At 43.2% G+C, this 18,880-nt stretch overlaps 1 protein-coding gene across 22 annotated transcripts in view; it reads left to right on the top strand.

Moving 5' to 3' along the window:
• The window catches only part of ANK3 (ankyrin 3), a 192,946-nt gene that overhangs the window by 92,904 nt on the left and 81,162 nt on the right, over positions 1–18,880 (top strand). For 21 of the 22 annotated variants that reach the window (XM_033065796.2, XM_033065799.2, XM_033065800.2 and 18 more), the window contains 8 exons: positions 262–459; positions 971–1,069; positions 1,791–1,889; positions 5,578–5,775; positions 8,221–8,319; positions 17,300–17,398; positions 17,488–17,586; positions 17,882–17,977. In XM_033065796.2, coding sequence (XP_032921687.1) covers positions 262–459; positions 971–1,069; positions 1,791–1,889; positions 5,578–5,775; positions 8,221–8,319; positions 17,300–17,398; positions 17,488–17,586; positions 17,882–17,977 — 987 coding nt within the window. The remainder of the gene's footprint in view (positions 1–261; positions 460–970; positions 1,070–1,790; positions 1,890–5,577; positions 5,776–8,220; positions 8,320–17,299; positions 17,399–17,487; positions 17,587–17,881; positions 17,978–18,880) is intronic. The other variant, XM_033065803.2, reaches the window with a different exon arrangement.

Below are 18,880 nucleotides of genomic sequence, written 5' to 3'. Positions count from 1 at the left end.
AAGGAAGAAAATTGATAAATTTATTAACTTTTATGGATTATGTCACTGTCTGGAATATTTTGTGATGCACTAACAAAGAGCAAGATATCTTTATGTTATGACACAGAGAAAACCAGTGTCCAACATTCACTAGCTAAGACCTCAGTAGAATTAACGCTTGTCTGCAGTTTTGAACAGTGACAGAATGTGGGCAAATATTTTGTGTCCCAATGTGAGGCACAGTTTCCTCATGCAGGCCTGTGTTGTTCCCTCTGTGTTTAGGATGACCAAACACCGCTGCACATTTCTGCCCGCCTGGGAAAAGCAGACATTGTGCAGCAGCTGCTGCAGCAGGGAGCATCTCCCAATGCAGCCACCACGTCAGGATACACACCTCTGCACCTTTCTGCTCGGGAAGGGCATGAGGATGTAGCTTCTGTTCTTTTGGATCATGGTGCATCTCTGTCTATCATCACCAAGGTAAGCAAGCTGCAGGAGTGACAGCTCCAAAGATGGAACATACCTGCAGCAAGGGCTGCTTGTGAATTAAATGCTGCAAGAGTCATGTACACGCACAGTGTAAGTGTGAGCAACATTTCATTAAGAGGGTGCAAAGCTTCACACTTACGCCTCAGAACCTGATGTATAACACATCCCAGCGATCAGACATGCGTTTTCCTGGAATGGAAGGAATGCAGGGCAGAAATTCCAGGTGGGTGTTGATAGACATGCCCTTGGGTCTTTGGTAGTGTGAAGAAAGGAACTGACTCTTCCCTTGTTTAATGTAGATAGTGCTTGCCTTGCAAGGGAAGGGCCTCCAGACCCCCCAGGGCAGTTGGGAATCTGCAGATTTGTTGCTTGTCCTCAGGACTGCATAAAGGGGTGGATGGAAGCAGCTGCATCCTTGCAGATCAGAGACAAGCCTTGCCCTGAAAAAGAGTGCCCAGGGCTGCTATATTTCTCTTACATATGCTTATGCTTTCTCTTACAGAAAGGATTTACTCCACTACATGTGGCTGCAAAGTACGGGAAAATTGAGGTAGCCAACCTCCTGCTTCAGAAGAATGCATCTCCTGATGCTTCTGGAAAGGTAGGACAGAAGAAGCCACTGCCACTTGCCCAGCAAATATCTCAAACCAGATAATACTTTATTAAAGTCCTCCTACCTACCTTACCATCACACTAGTATCCCCAGCCTGGGTTTAGCTGGATTCATGTGGTATTCCAATTCCTGCTGAGACTGCCAAGAGCCAGCAAACTCTGAACAAAGTGACTTTTATTGTCATTAATTGACAACAAAGTGATGTGCTCTGTGTTCACATCCAGGGGAATGGAGACAAACCATTCCCCTGTGTTCCTACCCAGACTATTTACAGTCCTTATCAGAGTATTTGGGTTGCTGGCTCTGCTTCCCCAGGTCTCATGACAGGGGGTGGGGGGCAAAGGCCAATCGGACCTCAGGCTTTTTAAACCAGCCCAGCCTGGATTTTTACAGATCCAAGAGGCAGCCTACTTATCCACTGCAGTAAAAGGAAAACATTTCCAGGGGTGTGACCTCCTTACCCTGGGGGCAGCACAGACATGTGCTTCTCTGTTTGTCTTCCCTGGGAAAAGTGAATGGGGCTTTCACAACTCGGGAAGGATTTCCAAATTTATTTTATTTTTTGATTTTAAAAGTTTCCAAAGAGTCTGGATGCATGAATGAGTAACAAATGTGGTTTTTCGCCTCATCTACTGGAATTGTCCAAACTCCTGAGTTTCCCCTGGAGAGAGTCTGTAACAGCACTTGTTTGTTCTGCATGTGTTTTTAGAGCGGTTTAACACCACTGCATGTAGCTGCACACTACGATAATCAAAAAGTGGCCCTTCTCCTCTTGGACCAGGGAGCTTCACCTCACGCCTCTGCCAAGGTACAAGTACTGGCCACTCTGGGAGAACAATACCCAGGCTTTTTATGTCACTTTATTCCCTGTCTACCCCTTTCTAGGCTGTGTATGTTTGCAGTTACAGGAGGGTCAGTGAACCTTATTTGTTAATGGCTCACATACACGTAAAGCTGCTAGAATAATCCTGCAGGTGAATAAAATGGTAATTTTAAAAAGCAAATAAAAATTCAGAAACACTTTAAATCATCAGTTTCAGTCTCAGAAAATACTGAACCTTGCTTTCATTTGTCCAGCATCTTCAATAACTTCTCCAAGCTATTCAACTTTGTATCACTGCATCTTAAGATCTGTGCAAGGGGAAGCTTGGGGTTAAAGCCCTGTTATACAGGGGTACTTCTGTTTGTGCCACAGGATCACATCTGAAGTAAGATAAGTTTCTCAGCAGAATATATGTAATTATCATATCCTTCACAATACTTCTACCCCAGTGTAAATGGACTGGCAAGAAATAAAACTAGTCCCAGCCCTGCTTTGATTGTAATTTACTACAGGCAAGACAATAGCTAGTGTAAGGTTTCAGAGGATATGAAACAATAAATATGTAAATTTATTCTGGTAGTGCATAGAATGAAGAGAATTTAGAGAAGCTTAAACTATTTCTTTTGTGGATCCCGGTTTCAAGTATGGGATGGATAAATACTATAATCAATCAAAGTATAATTGATATTTGAACAGGAACATTAGGTAAAGCAGGGAGGAAACATGTAGGTTAAAACAGGTTAAGTGCAGTGTAAATACCTCATTTGAAACAACCCAGATAATTTCCTCAAATCACTGAAAAAAAAAAAAAAAAAAGAAAAAAGTAACAACTCTGTGGAGAAGGAACAGCTAGTGGGAAAGCCAGTCTTGTAGTCTTGTAGTTAGATGGGCAACGTTCCTTGACTGCCTTCCTCTCACACATGGCTGAGTGCAACCATAGCACTGGAGGCCTGCTGCATGGCTAAAGGAGGGGATGGAGTGTGCCATGGTAGGTCCCAGAGTTTGTAGTGCAAGGAGGGGGAAGTTAAATAGACATGGACTGCCAGCAGCAATGGTGCAGTTTAAAATCAATACTGTCGATAGCGGCAGTCTGCCAGAGCCGTGCCCCAGGGGGGCAACTGGAGTGATCTCTGATCTCTCACTACTGCAGCACAGCACTCTTAAACGCCACTGGGGGGAAGAAAGGGCCTTCTGAAGAGGATGAGAAGGCACTGACCCAGTTTTCACTGAACGAAGCTGCCAGTGGGAGCTGTGCATCCTGTAGGGGCAGGGATTGCAGCAGCCCCTGCCAAGGGCTTAGTTCAACCAAGGTGGAAGCCCTATAGACTGTGGTACAGCATTGCACAAACTCATGTGTCAGGTCATCCTAGCTTCTCCATCAGTAACAGAACAGTTCTGCAGCTGCCACTTCAACCCTCCAAGTGCCAGCTAAAAGTGTGCCTAAAAGAAAGCATTTGTTAGTGTTCTGCAGCAAGTGAGCCACGGCAGCAGCGCGCAGAGCGCCAATACTAAATAAAATTCACCATAACATGTTTGTTGCTTCGGGCACCCACTGTGCACTCATCCGAAAGATGATGTTGGTAACAGCAGATGATTTCCTGTACCTTTTGTAAATGTGGTCCAGTAAATAAATGTTATGTCATATCTCACCACTGGCTCCTCAGTTAGTTTCATCAGTAGTTGCCTTTCCTGTGATACCACTGTCTTTAACACTGATCTTAAGAATGGCTCATTAACCAAGTCCAGCAAAATTTGCCTTGAAGAGTGATAAGTGACAGGGTATGGGAAATGGGCATGTCAGAGTATAGTGCAGTGGTACAGTTGTTCTAATGAACCATTCTTCTCTTTCATAGGCAAAAATTGTGCCTAACTCCACATGCAGCTTATCCCTAATTTGTATTTGGCATCCACTTTACAGTGACTTTCTTCCTCACCATGCCATCCCCAAAGTCTTAGTTTTCCTCTGTCCCTTAATCTTTAACCGTTTTCTCTTTTTCCACTCCTTTCCATGGCAACAAGAATAATCCAATACCCTTCCTTCTAAACTTGTCTGTTCTTTCTCCATCTATGCATAGTGCCAGAGTGCTGCCCTTATGAGGAGAAGATGCAGACTGGGACTGAGCTGAATTTCAGATTTTATTTTTCAGCTCTCTTTTTGCCTTTTCTTGGCAACCTGCTGCTGTCCATTCCACTGAAAGCAATATATGCCCATTTCTGAGGAAAAGGCTTGGAAACTGTATTTGTTATTTTATATAATGTCACATGAGCTCCATTTAATGGAGTTAGGTTTTAGCAAATATGCACGATTTAGCATGTAGTATTTAGGATTTATTAGGTGCTCGTGTGGCAGTGGTTGCTTTACATGGCAGTATCATGCAGGAAGTCTAAGAGAGAGGATTATGTTTGTTTTTCCTCAAGCACTTTATCTTCAAAGTGAAAATTCAGAGGCCACGTGCTTCCTTTGTTGATTGTGGCACTGTGTTTCCTGAGTGTTATTTTCAGAAACCTCCGTATCCAAGATCTGAACTGAATCTGAATTGAATTTTGAAGGTTACAGAACCTTTTTCACATGGAATTAGTGCTGTGCATCTCTTGCTGCCAGGTTCCTAGTAAAGCTCTCTTGGAATCATTTGTGAGCTCCCATGTATTTATTGCTTGCTCATACCTGCATTGCTCTGCATCAGTTGTGACTTCCCTTCCTTTTTTAGACTAGCCCTGCTGCCCTGTGGGTGCAGAGAGGAGCCCAGCCAGGTGAATGCTTTGTGCCTTTAGGTAGATTTTATTGGGCTGGGTAATCTGAGATGCAAATGGTACTTATGATACCATACAAAAATAAAAAATGGTTTATGCAGCTTGGGTCTCATCCCCCGACCTTGTCCCTCAGTCAATGCAAACGTGTGCACATTTGTCATTTGCTTGAAAATGAAGACTAATACATTTCTGAAAGACAGGAGGTTCTTGACTAAACAATCATTGCAATCTGTACCAAAAACTGGTCATACCTCCATCAGAGTTTTGATGTTTGTGTGCTGATCAGTTATTCTTTGTATCCATTTATCTATTTCCCGCCTGTCTTTTTTTAGAGTTACAAAATTGTATCGTGCAATAGACACTGCATTTTTATTTTTAGTGGTGGGCTCCCTGGGTACACATATTGGAAGGCATAAAAAGATACAGAGTTATATGCTTCAGTTTTCCCTTGATCTGGAAAAAAACAGCTTGTCAGTAAGGTTTAGGGTAAATGCTGCAAGAAAGGCCATATTTCATGTACATAATGGTTTTATTCACACTGGGAAATGAGAAAAAAACCCAAACAATAACAGCTGTTCTGAGTTATGAACACACATCCTGCTCTTCTGTTTGTCAAAGATTTTATGTACAATTAAGGAAGAGGAGCAAATATCTGTGAAACAAAACTCAAACTCCTTTTTCTATAGATTGTCCTTTCCTGAAAAGGTATTTTTTCTTAGATTTGAAAATTTACTTCAGAATCCTCTTCAAAAAGAGATTGCTTGAAGGTCAGATGCATTGGTTCGTACAGCCTGTTAACATTATGTTCAACAGAATTTTTAGAATTAATGGCGTAATTATTCACAGAGTTGGATAGGTACAGAAAAGTGATTTATCACCTTGTTCAATGAGCAGCCCACAATGGAGTGCTTTCTGTTGGCAGAACGGTTACACACCCCTGCACATAGCTGCCAAGAAGAACCAGATGGACATAGCAACCACCCTGCTGGAGTACGGTGCCGATGCCAACGCTGTCACCAGGCAGGGCATCGCCCCTGTGCACCTCGCCTCCCAGGACGGCCACGTGGACATGGTGTCGCTGCTGCTCTCTAGAAATGCCAATGTCAACCTCAGCAACAAGGTGAGTGTGCCCAGGGCTGGGGCTGGGTAGAGATGTGATGAGAAGGAGAGGCCTGGCAATTAAATTTTGCCCACATGCTGAAAGCCACTGCAGGTGTTTCAACACACACCATCATCTCTCCTAGCAAGGAGCAGCATGCCGTGTCACACGGAATTTTGTAGTGTTTTGTAGTGCCCAAGGTTTGGTGATAACACATGCTGCAGTGGAATTTATTAATCCAGCATTAATTTTTGCTAGTCTGCCAAAACATGGCCAGAGAGAAAATACCTTTTTCCCCACAGGGGCTACCTGGGATGGCACCTGTCATTTATCAGCCTCTAGGAATATGCCTGCCTGTTTTTCAATTGTTACATGTGTAATTGTAACATTTACTATCCTTTTTTTGGTTTTTGGTGGTTCTTTTTCTTGTTGTTGTTGTTGTTTTTTGGGGGCTTTTTTGTTGGTTTTTTTTTTTTTTGTGTAACATTTTTAGCACTATAATATTTTATAACAAAAATGCAAATACCAGTGAATGGTAATAAATATTATCACCCAATGGTAACAGCTGACTTGTTCAGGGATGGTGACTTTTTAAATAGGATCATAACAGCAACTTTGTCTGAGATTTTACTCTTTAATGTAAGTGATTCTTCCCCCCCAGGGTATTTTCCTTAGCCCACAGTGACTTCTGGTGTAATTTCTCCTGGTGGTAGGAAAGGAAAGTTGATATATTTTAGTTTACATGTGAATTCATAGGCTACTAAGTTTGCATTATAGTAATGTTTCTAGCACATGTGGCCTTAATTCTTTAAATGCTCCACTAGACATTGTTATTTGACATTGTCAAATGCAGTTTCAGTATGGATTTGTGTGGCTAGACTAAAGAGGCAATAGAAATTTTTTCATGGAAAATATCTCTTAATCTCAGCAGGTAGGAAGAGTCACTGTCCTCTGAGGCAGTGGGTGCTCCTGCACAGGGCTCCTGTGTTTTCCTGCTTCTTACTTTCCAATTTGATTATTTGTGGGTCCTCCTTCACAAAGCTTCCCTTGCAGATGTGCATTTTTTTTTTTTTCCCCACAAATCTCAGCTGTGTGTGGGCTTATGCAGTGCAGGATGGACTTTGTATCCCCACAGGGAAATTTGCCATGTACATGTTCTGCATCCATTGGCTATCCCATTTTGCTGCTAAGGGTAATACAGGGAGCATGATTGAAGTGCTTGGCGCATTGATTCAGTACCCCCAGAGGTTAATTACCGCAGCGTGCTTCAATCTGTTCAGCTGTAATCTCCAGTTTCTCATTGTGCTGATGACACCACCTCTGGGGGGTAGTTCCCCTCCATACTCTCTCAGGGATGCACATTTCCTCGCCACACAACACCTCTACATTCAAAGCCAGATGTTTAAAGCCCACTGACTTCTGAGTTTTACAGTGGGAGTAAAAAAAGCATTTATTTCTGCAGGACCCACAGAATGGTTTGGAGCTGCATATTCAGAGCCCCCGTACTGAGCAATTATTAAATCTTTATAGAAGTTTTGGCCATTAATATCCAGGCTCCATCAGGTCATTTATAGCTGGTTACTGTTACATATTTGTGTAAGGTGACCCACTTAAGCTGTGTTATCAGGATTGCATCTTGGAGTGAAATGCAGTACAACACTCTCAAAATAACTGGCCTTGGTAGGGAGTGCACCATGGATGTGGATTTGGGTTCAAGGGCAGGAACCTTAATGAGTGTTCCTGCCTGATGTGACAGCTGCTACCACTTTCTCTTCTGTCCAGTGCTAAAGGCTGTAGGAACAGGAGAGAAATAATTTGCAAGTGAAGCATTCTTTCTCATTCCTAAAAACATCTCAGCAGATTCTCTCTCCTTCCCGTTTTGTCTTCTACACCTTTTATGTGGCAGAAAGTTGCATAGTTTTCTGAGGTTTTAAGGATATTTAGATCTCAAGTTTTAAATAAGGAAATTACTATCAGTACAGATGTTCTATCAAGTCTGTATACTCCCTAAGCAGAGAGAAATGGACCTGATTTTAGAGAAATGCAGTTTTGTTTTTTTTTTTTTTGTGTCTGAAAATGATCAAGTAGAGGAGTAAAAGGTAAGGAAAGATAAAACTGAGTGACTGTAAAAAATTTGCAGAAGTGTAAACAGTGATTCAATACTGCTTTTAAAGTCTGACTCATTATAAGGAAGTAAATTAGGAGGCAAAAAATACTATGTGAGTTTTCCTTAAAGTGCCCTAATTTGCTATTCCACCTGTAACCCTGCATGTAGAAATGTTCCTGGTCTTAAAGGAACATCATCTTCCTGGCTTTTGAACTGCACTTTCCTGCAGATCAAGAGTGTGATTACAAAGCACCTTGCACAGTGAAAGTGGAATGATGGATAAAATGGATACCTGAATTTTCATGTTAGTAGTCACGTGCCTCCTCTGGAGATTGTTACCTGTTGTTTTTGATTTACAGAGTGGACTGACGCCCCTCCACCTGGCTGCCCAAGAGGACAGGGTCAATGTAGCAGAGGTTCTGGTTAACCAGGGAGCTGCTGTTGATGCACAGACAAAGGTACGAACACCACTGTCACGTGAAATATTTTCTTTCAGGGAGGCATGAGCATAGACAGGACGAGGAATTAATTTCAGGGTGAAATCGCAGCAGAGAAACATTCCTTGTAATAAATTATTGCAGAATATATTCTGAAAACTGAAGATGCATAAACACGTGTGTTTAATGTCTAGCTCAGCCTTTGAGCAGTTAGCTTATTTCTCACCAAATATTTAGATCAGTATAGGTTTAGATTGTATCCTGTTATTGTGCTTCACTGAAGGTAAGTGGGATTGATCTGGTTTTTGAGTAAGGAAGTGGTTATCTAATATAAAAGACATATATGCAGTGGTGGTCTATTTCATATTTACTTGCCTAAAAATGGTTTTGCCTACATATTTGGACTCCTAAATAAGAGACCTGGATTTTCAAGGTGCTTGGGGATGGCTTTTGAGACCCCCAGTGATGACACCTCCCACTTCACAGTATTGTTTTTTAAGATCCGTATCCTGAAGCAAAGACCATTTGCAGAAATGGTTTTATGCTCTCCAATGGCGTACAGTGCTCAGAATTTAATTATAATGATCTCAGTGTTGATTGCACTTACATTCCTCATGTGTTGTCTGGATCTTGGAGGCACTCCTTTAGCTGGGCAGGAAATCAGTTGCGATCAAGTTCTTGGACTGTAGCGGATCAAATCAGCTAGATGAACCAGGTCTCACAATATGACCTGCACTCTTTTGCAGAGTAGTGGCTTTCACAGCTGTCTGCTAGGTGTATGCCATGAGTTAGGTGCTGTGATTGCATCCCAGGAATGTCCAGGTGTGTCAGACTGTCCAGCAATATTATCATATTACACTGACAGCTCAGAAAGGGCAGAGTCCATCATCATGTCTGGCTGCAGCTCAGCTGATTATAATCTGTGGCAGAGGGAAAAGTCATTGTTATCTGATTTCTCTACAGTGTAATTCCAACTGTACCAGCTACTGATTTAAATAACGTTATCCTGACATAAATCTGAAATAGTTTTGCTAAAATCCCAGGAGCTTCTCCAGATTTATACTTTGGTAATATATCCTCAGTCTGTATTTTAAAGATGAATCAGTCAGGGTTCTTATCTGCCAGATCACCCAGTAGCAGATGAGATCTGCCCTGGTTCATTCTGTGCACCATTTCCTCAGATGGATGTGGTTGCCTTGCTAGAGATCCAACCTGGTTTTGGTTTCAGTAGCAAGACATTGCAGAACACATTCTTTTACCTTGGTCAGAGCTGAATCACGTCCCAAGCCATACAACTTGTCTGAGTGCTTGCCTTCTTGCCTTTGTCCCTCTGTGCAGTGCTCTTGTCTGTCCCACAAATAGCAAGCAGTCTAAGGAGACATTTATACTGACAGGTGCAGGCAGGCACACGTGTTTGCTTTGCTGGCTCTCCAGTGTCCAAATAGGATCCCATTCTGGGCTGCAGTAGCCTTTTAGTCCCATTAGGGTGGTGGAGACATCTGAGGTACTGTCACAGCTGAGAGGCATGTCTGCTGGGTCCCAGGGACAGCCTGGTGCAGCTGCAGGAGCTCTGTACTCAGTTTCAGGCCTGGCAACGTGGTGGAGCAGGCAAGTGACTCTGTAGAGACATGTGGAAAAGGGGCTTCAGTTTATCATTCAGGGGACTCCGCTATGTGGAGCTGAATTTCTGAATTACATCTCTGAAAATTTACCTAGTCATTAGGTAAAATGGAGGAAAATACAATCATATTTGACTGTGTGCAACATGAATCCTGTCATCAGTAATAGTCATATAATTTTAAAGAAGACAGAAGTAAATCCCTTGTTGTTCACCCTTATTCCTCAGTAATATGTGTAACTAGTATGAATAAAGAATAGTTTCCCAGTACACTCTTGTTTCCATGGGACTGCCCAGTAATTGTTAGGAAGTGGCTCAGGGACTCCTAAGTCATGTTGTATTTAGGCAGGACTACTTTGGGGTTTAAGAAGTCACCTGTCTGGGGAAATTCTTCACCCTGGAGACTTTTATGGGGTAGAACACCCACAACAGTTTGTCCTCCTGTCCACCCTACTAGTTAGTCCTCCCTGCTGTAGGGCACTGCCTCTCCCTGGGAAGAGAGTGCCCACATGCCTTGCAGGATTCTATTAGAGTGGAATGAGCTCCATCATTAGGCACTGGCATGAGCTTGGTGCTTTTCCACTGGCTTCTGCAGGGTCCCATCTGCTGGGTTTGTGCAGCAGTGAGCCCTCAAGGCTCCACAGAGTCAGCCAGCCACATGGAGGTTGTCTGCCAGATATCTGCTCACTGCCGCCTGGGATATGAGAGAAGTGCCAATGCAGGGTGTTCTATCAGGGAATAGTTTATGGATAAACTGATGATCACCTTGAGTTCCTTAGGAAAGAGCTGGAAAACCCTGAAGTTCTACAATGAAGGAAAAATATTATGCTATAAGAATGGCCATGCTTTGACCTCATGTTCTGTACAGGTGAAGGTTAGATGGTTGGCTTGTAAAATAGCAGCTCAGTAGTTACAAGCTCTCCCATTTAGATGGATTAACTGTACATACTGCCTCTAAAACCAGAGGCACTGGGGGACAAGATAAGCAACAGCTGAGTTGGCTTCAGAGGCACTGTTGCTATGCTTGCATGTTTGCACGATCCTGTCCAGCATGTCCAGTTCAGAGTCATTCCTTTGGACATCCAGCAGCAGAGACGTGGCCATCCATGCCTTAAAAGTCAGTGAAGCAGCACAGCTCGGAGTGACACTATATTGGGGATCTCTGCTACTAGCAGTGTCACCACTAACCTTCTGTTTTCTTCCCTCCATTTCACATCCATGTGTTTTTCTTAGCTCAGTTTTTGGGGCATAGATGACTGTTCAGTAGCACTTTTTTGGTGTATTTTATTTATTTATTTATTTATTTATTTTCCCTCCTAATCATGTTTCTCATTTTCCCAGGATAAGCAAGCATAGGTTATGTCACCCCAGCACAGTACCTGTCAATAGGGGGAGAGAACACTCCATATCATTTCATTTAATATCACTAGGTCATTGAACTCTTGAGTAGGGACCAATGAACTATCATCTTCCTCATCTGGTACATGTTCTTTAGTTATCATTTATATAGAACTTACCCTCCCTGAGAAAATATTTAGAGTCGGAGTTCTGACCCTACTTGCATTCTGAGGGCTGCACACACTTTGGGGAGTTTTCAGGTGGTTAAAGGAGAGAAGATGGGGCAGAAATACATTTTGCATCTTGAAGCTGTAGCAGAGAAGAAAAATATCTAGTATTGCAGAAAATCACTTGTACAGGGGATTAGTCTGTATGATTGGAGTCAGTTCTGGCTATATAACTTGTGAGTATTTACAAAATTGCTCTCAGAAGTGAACAATTGCATCTGTGGGTCTCTCTTGGGGTGGTTCCCCTCCCAAGAAATTTTTTTCCTGAGCTTTGTGGTAGAAAAAAGACATGAAAGGAAGAATAGCTGCTGGTTACGAAGTCCATTTATTAATAGTGCTGTGGGATCCTTCTGGTTTTGCTGCATCATTTAACTAAATAGCCTGTAATCCCAGAGCTGCAGGAGTCTAAATCAATACTGAAGTGTACAACAACACTGGTGTAGCAGGCCAGAACTAGTGCCTGAGAGACTCCCACCACTTGAAAATGAGATTTTTTTATGTGGTTTAAATTCAACCTCATTAGAAAATACACTTCAGGTGGTGAAGTTTGAGCTGCTTCAAAACCCTACACATTTAGAGAGCTTTAATAATTGAATTCGGTGTTGACCGAAGGCATGTTATTGTCCTGCAGCAAAGGCAGAGTTCTTGTCTAGTCTGACATTGCATTTGTTGGCCTGAATTTAGGTATGCTAAAAAGTTTTTGGTGCTGAAAATGTGCTATGCAGTATCATACTTAACACAAGGCATGCTCATCGCTTCACAATAATATTGGGAGTTGAAAATCAATCTAAAGCCATGGCTGCGAGCAGATACCCTTTCTCTGGTGGTCATGCTGAGTGTAAAAAGCTGTCCTGGTACATGTGATACTGCTTTTGTCTCAGGGCTTTTGTGCTGGCAGTTGGCATGAGAAAATATTGTTTCATGGCTCAGCAGGTCTCCACATGTCATTTTTCCACTGTTTATCCCGTTGGATGGTGTGGTTGTAGGATACAGCAGTACTGTGATGGACTGGCAAAGGAAGACTGAGAGAAAAGTGCTGGTTCAGTCAAGGATGAAAAGCAGGGTTTGGAACTTTTATTTCAGGGCAGGTTTTTGCAGTCAAACAATCACTGCACTGCTCTTGGTGTTGGGCCTCCCCTGGGGGTATTGATGGTCTCTTGGTCCCTGGCTGATGACTGTCTGGAAAACAAAGCCGGTATTAAACTGTCTTTTGTTTCTAAAACTGTAGTTTTGGTAAGGAGATAATGGTGCCTGAGAGATCATGATGTTCTTTTGCAAGTTGAGCTGGGATTTTTATTTCAGATTTATTCAGGTCTGCCTGCTTTGTTCTGACAGGAGCCCCATAGCAGCCTGAGTTCATAACAGCAATCCAGCTTTTCCATTGGAATATCTAATTTTCAGATGCAGGAAGAGATAAGAAAGAGGCAGAGAGGAAGGGAAGTGCTATTGAGAAAAGTCACTTTCATACAGAACAAGTGCTCAAATACAGGTGTCTTCAGTATATTCATGGTGCATTATCTGTCTCTCCTTGGCTCTTTGTACATGCTCAGTTGTTATCCAGACGTCTCTATGGAAATTTTCAGCCTAATAATGGGCAATAATGAACCTTTGCAAGGTATTGCAACATGTTAGGTCCTGATTCAGCAAAGCAGGGAAGTGTCTGTGTGTGTACACGTAGGTTTGCCTGCTTCATTCAGTCAGGCCTTTGTGATCTTTGGATCTAAAGCAATTTCTAGCCCTATAAACAATAATACTATAGGTTCACTGTCAGACAATTACTGCAGAAAAGCAAAAGCTGAGCAGCTTGAGAGTCAGCATGACTAGAAAGATGCAGTAATTCAAGCTCTTAAAATTTATGGTTATTGCCAGTGGAAGATAGTAAAGTAATTCACTGACATGATATACAAGACTTGTGATAATTCCCCTCAAAAGTAAAAATTGAAGGGCAAGAAAGTAAGGGATTCTTTATGTGTTCCATTAGAAATGAAAAGTTCAGTATTTCTGCTTTTCTTTTTTCTTGGCACTTATTCTTGTAGCTTTTGATAAGCCCTTCCCAGCTGCTAACTCCCCTGATGCTGTTAATTCTATAAAACAGCCAGAAGGTGATGTCTGTTAGAGCTGTGTTAAACAAAAGCTCTGGTTTTCTTGGAAGTAACTTTTTCAATATTAGGCTGCCTCCTAAATCCCTTAGTGTTTTGCCAGCAATTATAAGTAAGCCTGAACTGCTGTGCAGAAATTTATATAATTGTGAGCTGGGTTTTGTTGTTTTTGCTTTTGAGGGTGTTGAGTTTTTTTCTTAGTGGGGTTTTTTTGTTCTGGGGTTTTGTTTGTTTGTGTGCATGTGGGTTAATTATTATCTTTTGAAGCAAAATATTTTAGCCTCCTGGGTACCTTTCTACAGAGAATGAAAGTAGGAATCTCAAGTAGCCTTGAGAATTACTATTTTTATTGTTAATTTAATTGTGTAATTGCAGCATCTGCCAGTTGGAGTGCTTCAGAAAAGCAGAATACCTTGGTTTACGGGGATCTTGGAATACAATTGTAGTCTCTTCCTGGGCTAGAAGGAGTTGAATGCAGGAATCTGAGCTCTAACTGGGAAGTTAAGGATGTTCTCCCCAGGTTTCAGGCACTGAAAGGCATTTTGCTAGCTGGTTTTACTTTGCCCAGTGCCCTCGCTCCCCGCGCTGCTGGCTGTGATCATGAAGATGTGCCGTGGTGTGTGCCGAGAGCCACAGCCCAGCCAGCTGTGACTGCCCTGTCACATCCCTGTCACATCCCTGTGACATCCCTGTCACGTCCCTGTGACATCCCTGTCCCTCTGCTGGCACTGACTGGCTGCTGCCTCGCCAAACACGACCTGACACCAGATGACCACGGGCTATGGCAAACTTAAAAGAAAGCTGCCAGGACCCTCCAAGGAGCTCAGGCAGGGGACTGGTGTTTTGCCACCAGGCTGCTGGGGACACACATGGTGTCTGTGGCAGGAGCTGCCTTTCAGTGCACACCCCTCCAGCTGCCACACACGACCAGGCCAGCAGCACCAGAGCTTCAGAGGAAGCCTCCTTCAGATTCAGCTTAACTGTGATCCTGGAAATGTCTTAATTTCCACGATTAATTGGGAGGAAAAAGGGGAAAAGCTTTCACTTAGTCTCTGATTTAAACATCAGACTGGTCAGGAGTGACAAAGAGCATCAATAATTGCTCCTCCAGCCATTTTTGAAGATATCACACGTAAGTCTCTATGTATACTTCTCTAGAAGTAAACTCTCATTGTGCTGCAGTAAATATGGGAGGGTTGATAGCTCCTTTTTCAATATTCATTGTTACAGGCTGGAGAGGAGCCTTTACAGATCACTTCAAAGGGAAAGCTGAGATCAGCTGGTCTCGGCTGTCAGATATGTTCCAGATTTTAATGTTTTAGGGTTATTAGCAGGGGGTTCTCAGCAGGCAGTCCTTGACTTTGGATTTCATCTCTCCAGTTGGTTTTATGCTGATTTTTTGTTTGTTTTTGACCTTGCTGGTCATGCTAAGAGGCTTGTATTTGAAGGGGGAGAAGGGAATTAAAATTTTGTAGGAAGAGGTCTCACAGCTTTATTTTTTTAACTTTTTTGATAACTTGGCCATCCTTTAATCTGTAGAGGCAGGGGCGGTAGAAGCTGTGCTTGAGGTACATTACTGTGAGTCATCATTCTGCTAAGAATCAAGACTCTGGACAGCCCAGGGAGCCCTGTCAGAGTCAGACTCTGGGTACTCCTAGGAGCAGGAAGTTATTTGGCCAACCCTAAACTAACAATATCTGTAAGATGAGGTCTGTGTGTTCAGTTCATGATTACAATTAAGCTACTGCTCCAGTTCTTATCATTGTGGGCAATTATTCTCCATAGGAGAAGTTCCATTTGGCATCTAATCCGATGTTCACATAAGGCAGCAGAAAGTTTCATTCTGCTGATGCCAATGGAATTTCGATTCAGTGCTGTTTCTGGCACTGATTAACTCATCCTGGTTGTTAAAGTTAGTAGTTTCTTTAGATGGCAAAGGGTGTATCATTAACTGGAAATTAATGACTCATCCTGTTGCAGTAGTTATGTCGAGACAGACATGACTGGCATCATCAGCAGTCCTTTATTTGAAAACTTTTCATGCCTTCTCTCAGTGGACTCCTTCCCTCATAGGCAGCTTCACACACTACTGACTCCTTGTATCACAGGCAGCTCCACACCGCTCACATCAGAGGTTTTCTCTTTCTTTCTCCTGAGCAGCTTTTGACATGTGTAGTGCTGGCTCCTGAACTGCAGGCTGACCTTGTACTTGTCTCCTTGGTGCTTTTGACCAAGTTGTCTTACCTGAGCACACCTCACTGACATGGATGTTAAAATGCAGGATGACAGGCTGCAGACTTGAACTGTGCACTTCTGCCTTTTGGGCACCAGGTCTTTTTTCACCTTTAAACACTGACAGGAGCAGTAGGTGCCTGGTCAATACAAAACCAGCCCATCTTTCAGTGTTTCTACCCAGGAGGCTGGCTTTTGGATCTAGTTCCAGATTGTTTATGGTTAAGAACTGGGGAAGGCCAACAAGGCAGATATTGTGGCATGAATCTGTTACAGACCACCCAACCAGGATGAAGAGCCATATGAAACATCCCCTAAGCAGCTAGAAGAAATCGTGCAATCCATGGCCCTTGTTCTCTTGGAGGGCATCAGCTTACCAGGTGTCTGCTGGAAGTACAACACAGCAGAGAGGGAACAGTTTAGGAGGTTCCTGGGGTGTGTGGAAGAGAACTTCCCAACACAGCTGGTGAGGGAGTCAGCTGGGGAAGGCTCCTGCTGTACCTGTGTCTGTAACAGAGTAGGACTGGGGGGTGAGCTGATGCTCAGAGGCTGTCTTGGGCACAGTGCTCCCAAAATGGTAGTTCTTGTTTCTTGGAGAAGTAAGGAGAGAGGTCAGCAGAACTGTCACCTTCCAAAGGCAGATTTTGACCAGTTTAGGAGACTGGTTGAGAGAATCCCTTAGGAGACAGTCCTGCAGGGGTAAGAAATCCAGGAAAGCTGGATGTGCTTCAACAAGGAAATACTGAAGGCATGGAAGCAGGCCATCCCTGTGTGCCAAAAGATGAGCTGGCAGGGAAGAAGACTGGCCTGGCTGAACAGAAACTTTTGGCTGGAACTCGGGAGAAAAAAAGGAAAGATTATGACCTTTGGAAGAAGGAGCAGGCCACTCAGGAGGACTGTGGCCTCACAAGGATGTCATGAGGTTATGGAGGATGCAAATTAGAAGGGATGAAGTTCAGCTGGAACTTAATCTGTCTAGTGCTGTAAAACACAATAAAAAACATTTCTATGTATACAGTAGCAAAAAAAAGGAGGCCTGAGAATCTCATTCCTTTATGTGGGAGGACACATTGCCAAAGGATGAGGTACTTAATGCCATCTTTGTCTCAGTCTGTAATAGTAAGACCAGCTGTTCTCCAGATTCCCAGATCCTTGACCTGGAGTAGAGGGATGGGGAGCAGAAAGAAGCTCCCATAATCGAAGGAGGAATGGTCAGCAACCTGCTACACTACCTAGAGACACACACACGTCTATGGGTTCAGATGGGTCCACCTGAAGGCACTGAGAAAGCTGGTGGAAGTACTCACTGAGCACTTTAATTGGCTTTTGTGAGAAGAGTGTTTTTTTCCACGACTGGAGGATTTTTCACATAGTCCAAGACAGGTTTCGTACCTGTTTGCTTTTTTTGATTTTATTTTTTTTTTTTAACCAGGGCATGTGTGGGATATGCACTAACTGCATTTACTAACTGCTGATGTTCATTCTAGATGGGATACACTCCTTTGCACGTTGGCTGCCACTACGGAAACATAAAAATCGTAAACTTCCTTCTGCAACATTCTGCAAAAGTCAATGCCAAAACGAAGGTGAGTGTCGCGGCTGTGCCCCGTGCCGCGGTGTGCCCGCTGTGCGCCGTGCCCGCCGCAGCCTTGCCCTTCTCTCTCCTTGTGTGCAGAACGGGTACACGCCGCTGCACCAGGCAGCGCAGCAGGGCCACACGCACATCATCAACGTCCTGCTCCAGCACGGCGCCGCGCCCAACGAGCTCACTGTGGTAAGTGCTGCCTGGAAAACGGGCCTGGCGGGACAGGAAAAGAGCAGAGGAAGCCTATTTCCATCACCCCCACATCCTCTGTGTCATCATCTCTCCCAGAACAACAAACGTCCGAAAACCTCTTCATTTTCATCCCATTTCATCCCACTTATATAGTCTGCTACCCAAATATTTATTGCCATCAGAACATGTAAACATTTTTTCTTTTATTTTACATTCTTCTGTAATTAACCAGCAGCTCCTACACTTCTCCTTGCTAACGTTCAACTTCTGTTACTAATGTTTCAATTGCTAGAATGGAAACACTGCCCTCGCCATTGCTAAGCGACTTGGCTACATTTCAGTTGTTGACACACTGAAGGTGGTGACGGAAGAGACCATGACTACAATTGTAAGTACAATTCAGTTTGCTAGGGAATAGAAGAATTTTTCCAAAGCCAGAATATGACTACAACTAAACTTTCCAGTCACCTACTTCCTTTTAGCAATATAAAGTCGATACTAAGTGAAACACGAGCTGTCCCTTTTCAGGGTGGTAGACACTATGAGGACGCACACAGAGAGAGCATCAATTGAGCAGAAAATTGGCAGTGTAAAGGACTGGTCATAACTGCAGTGCTTCTCCACACAATGTTTGTCCACACATCTTGTTGTTTAGGGAACAGTTTTGCAGCTGAAAAACTACAGGCTTGTGTAAACAGAAGCTGCTTCCCTCCTCTGAGAGCATTTCCCAATGGTCTGATGTTTAATGGCTTGAATTTGGCTTAAGAGAACCCGTTCCAATATAAAAAAATGGTTGGAATTTACTTAAAAGCAGCTCATTGTGTGGTTTCTGGCCCCTTCCATGGGATGGTGAAAGGATGTATTCTGCAAGCAGCCCCAGTCAACCCCTGCAATCCCAAATATCCATTCCCTGATATGAACTCCAGCTTGTCTGTCGTGCCTCTCAGGAAGTATTAGCCAGGAGCCATTGAAGGGACTAGCAGTGGTCAAATATCATCTGCTGCCAGAAAAATTCACAGAATCCAAAATATTTCTCAGAAGGATCTTTTGTTCACTAATGTTTTGCCAAATTGCTCTCTGAAGAAAACAGTTTTCTGAGGCGAGGTGCCTCCATGCATTACCATAGTAATAAAGCCCAAATTTGGTCTGAAGAACATAAATTCAGAACATTGGCTCCAAATCTGCTTTTTCCTTTCAGCAACTATTTTTCTGATTAAAAAGATAAAATGCATGTGTATGTGTTTTTAGACCTATCAGGGGTGGAAAACAGTGTGTGTTCCGTGTTTTGTCA

The sequence above is a fragment of the Catharus ustulatus genome, chromosome 8 (assembly GCF_009819885.2).
Source record: "Catharus ustulatus isolate bCatUst1 chromosome 8, bCatUst1.pri.v2, whole genome shotgun sequence".
NCBI lineage: Eukaryota > Metazoa > Chordata > Aves > Passeriformes > Turdidae > Catharus > Catharus ustulatus.
This window is presented reverse-complemented; position numbering and strand designations above follow the sequence as displayed.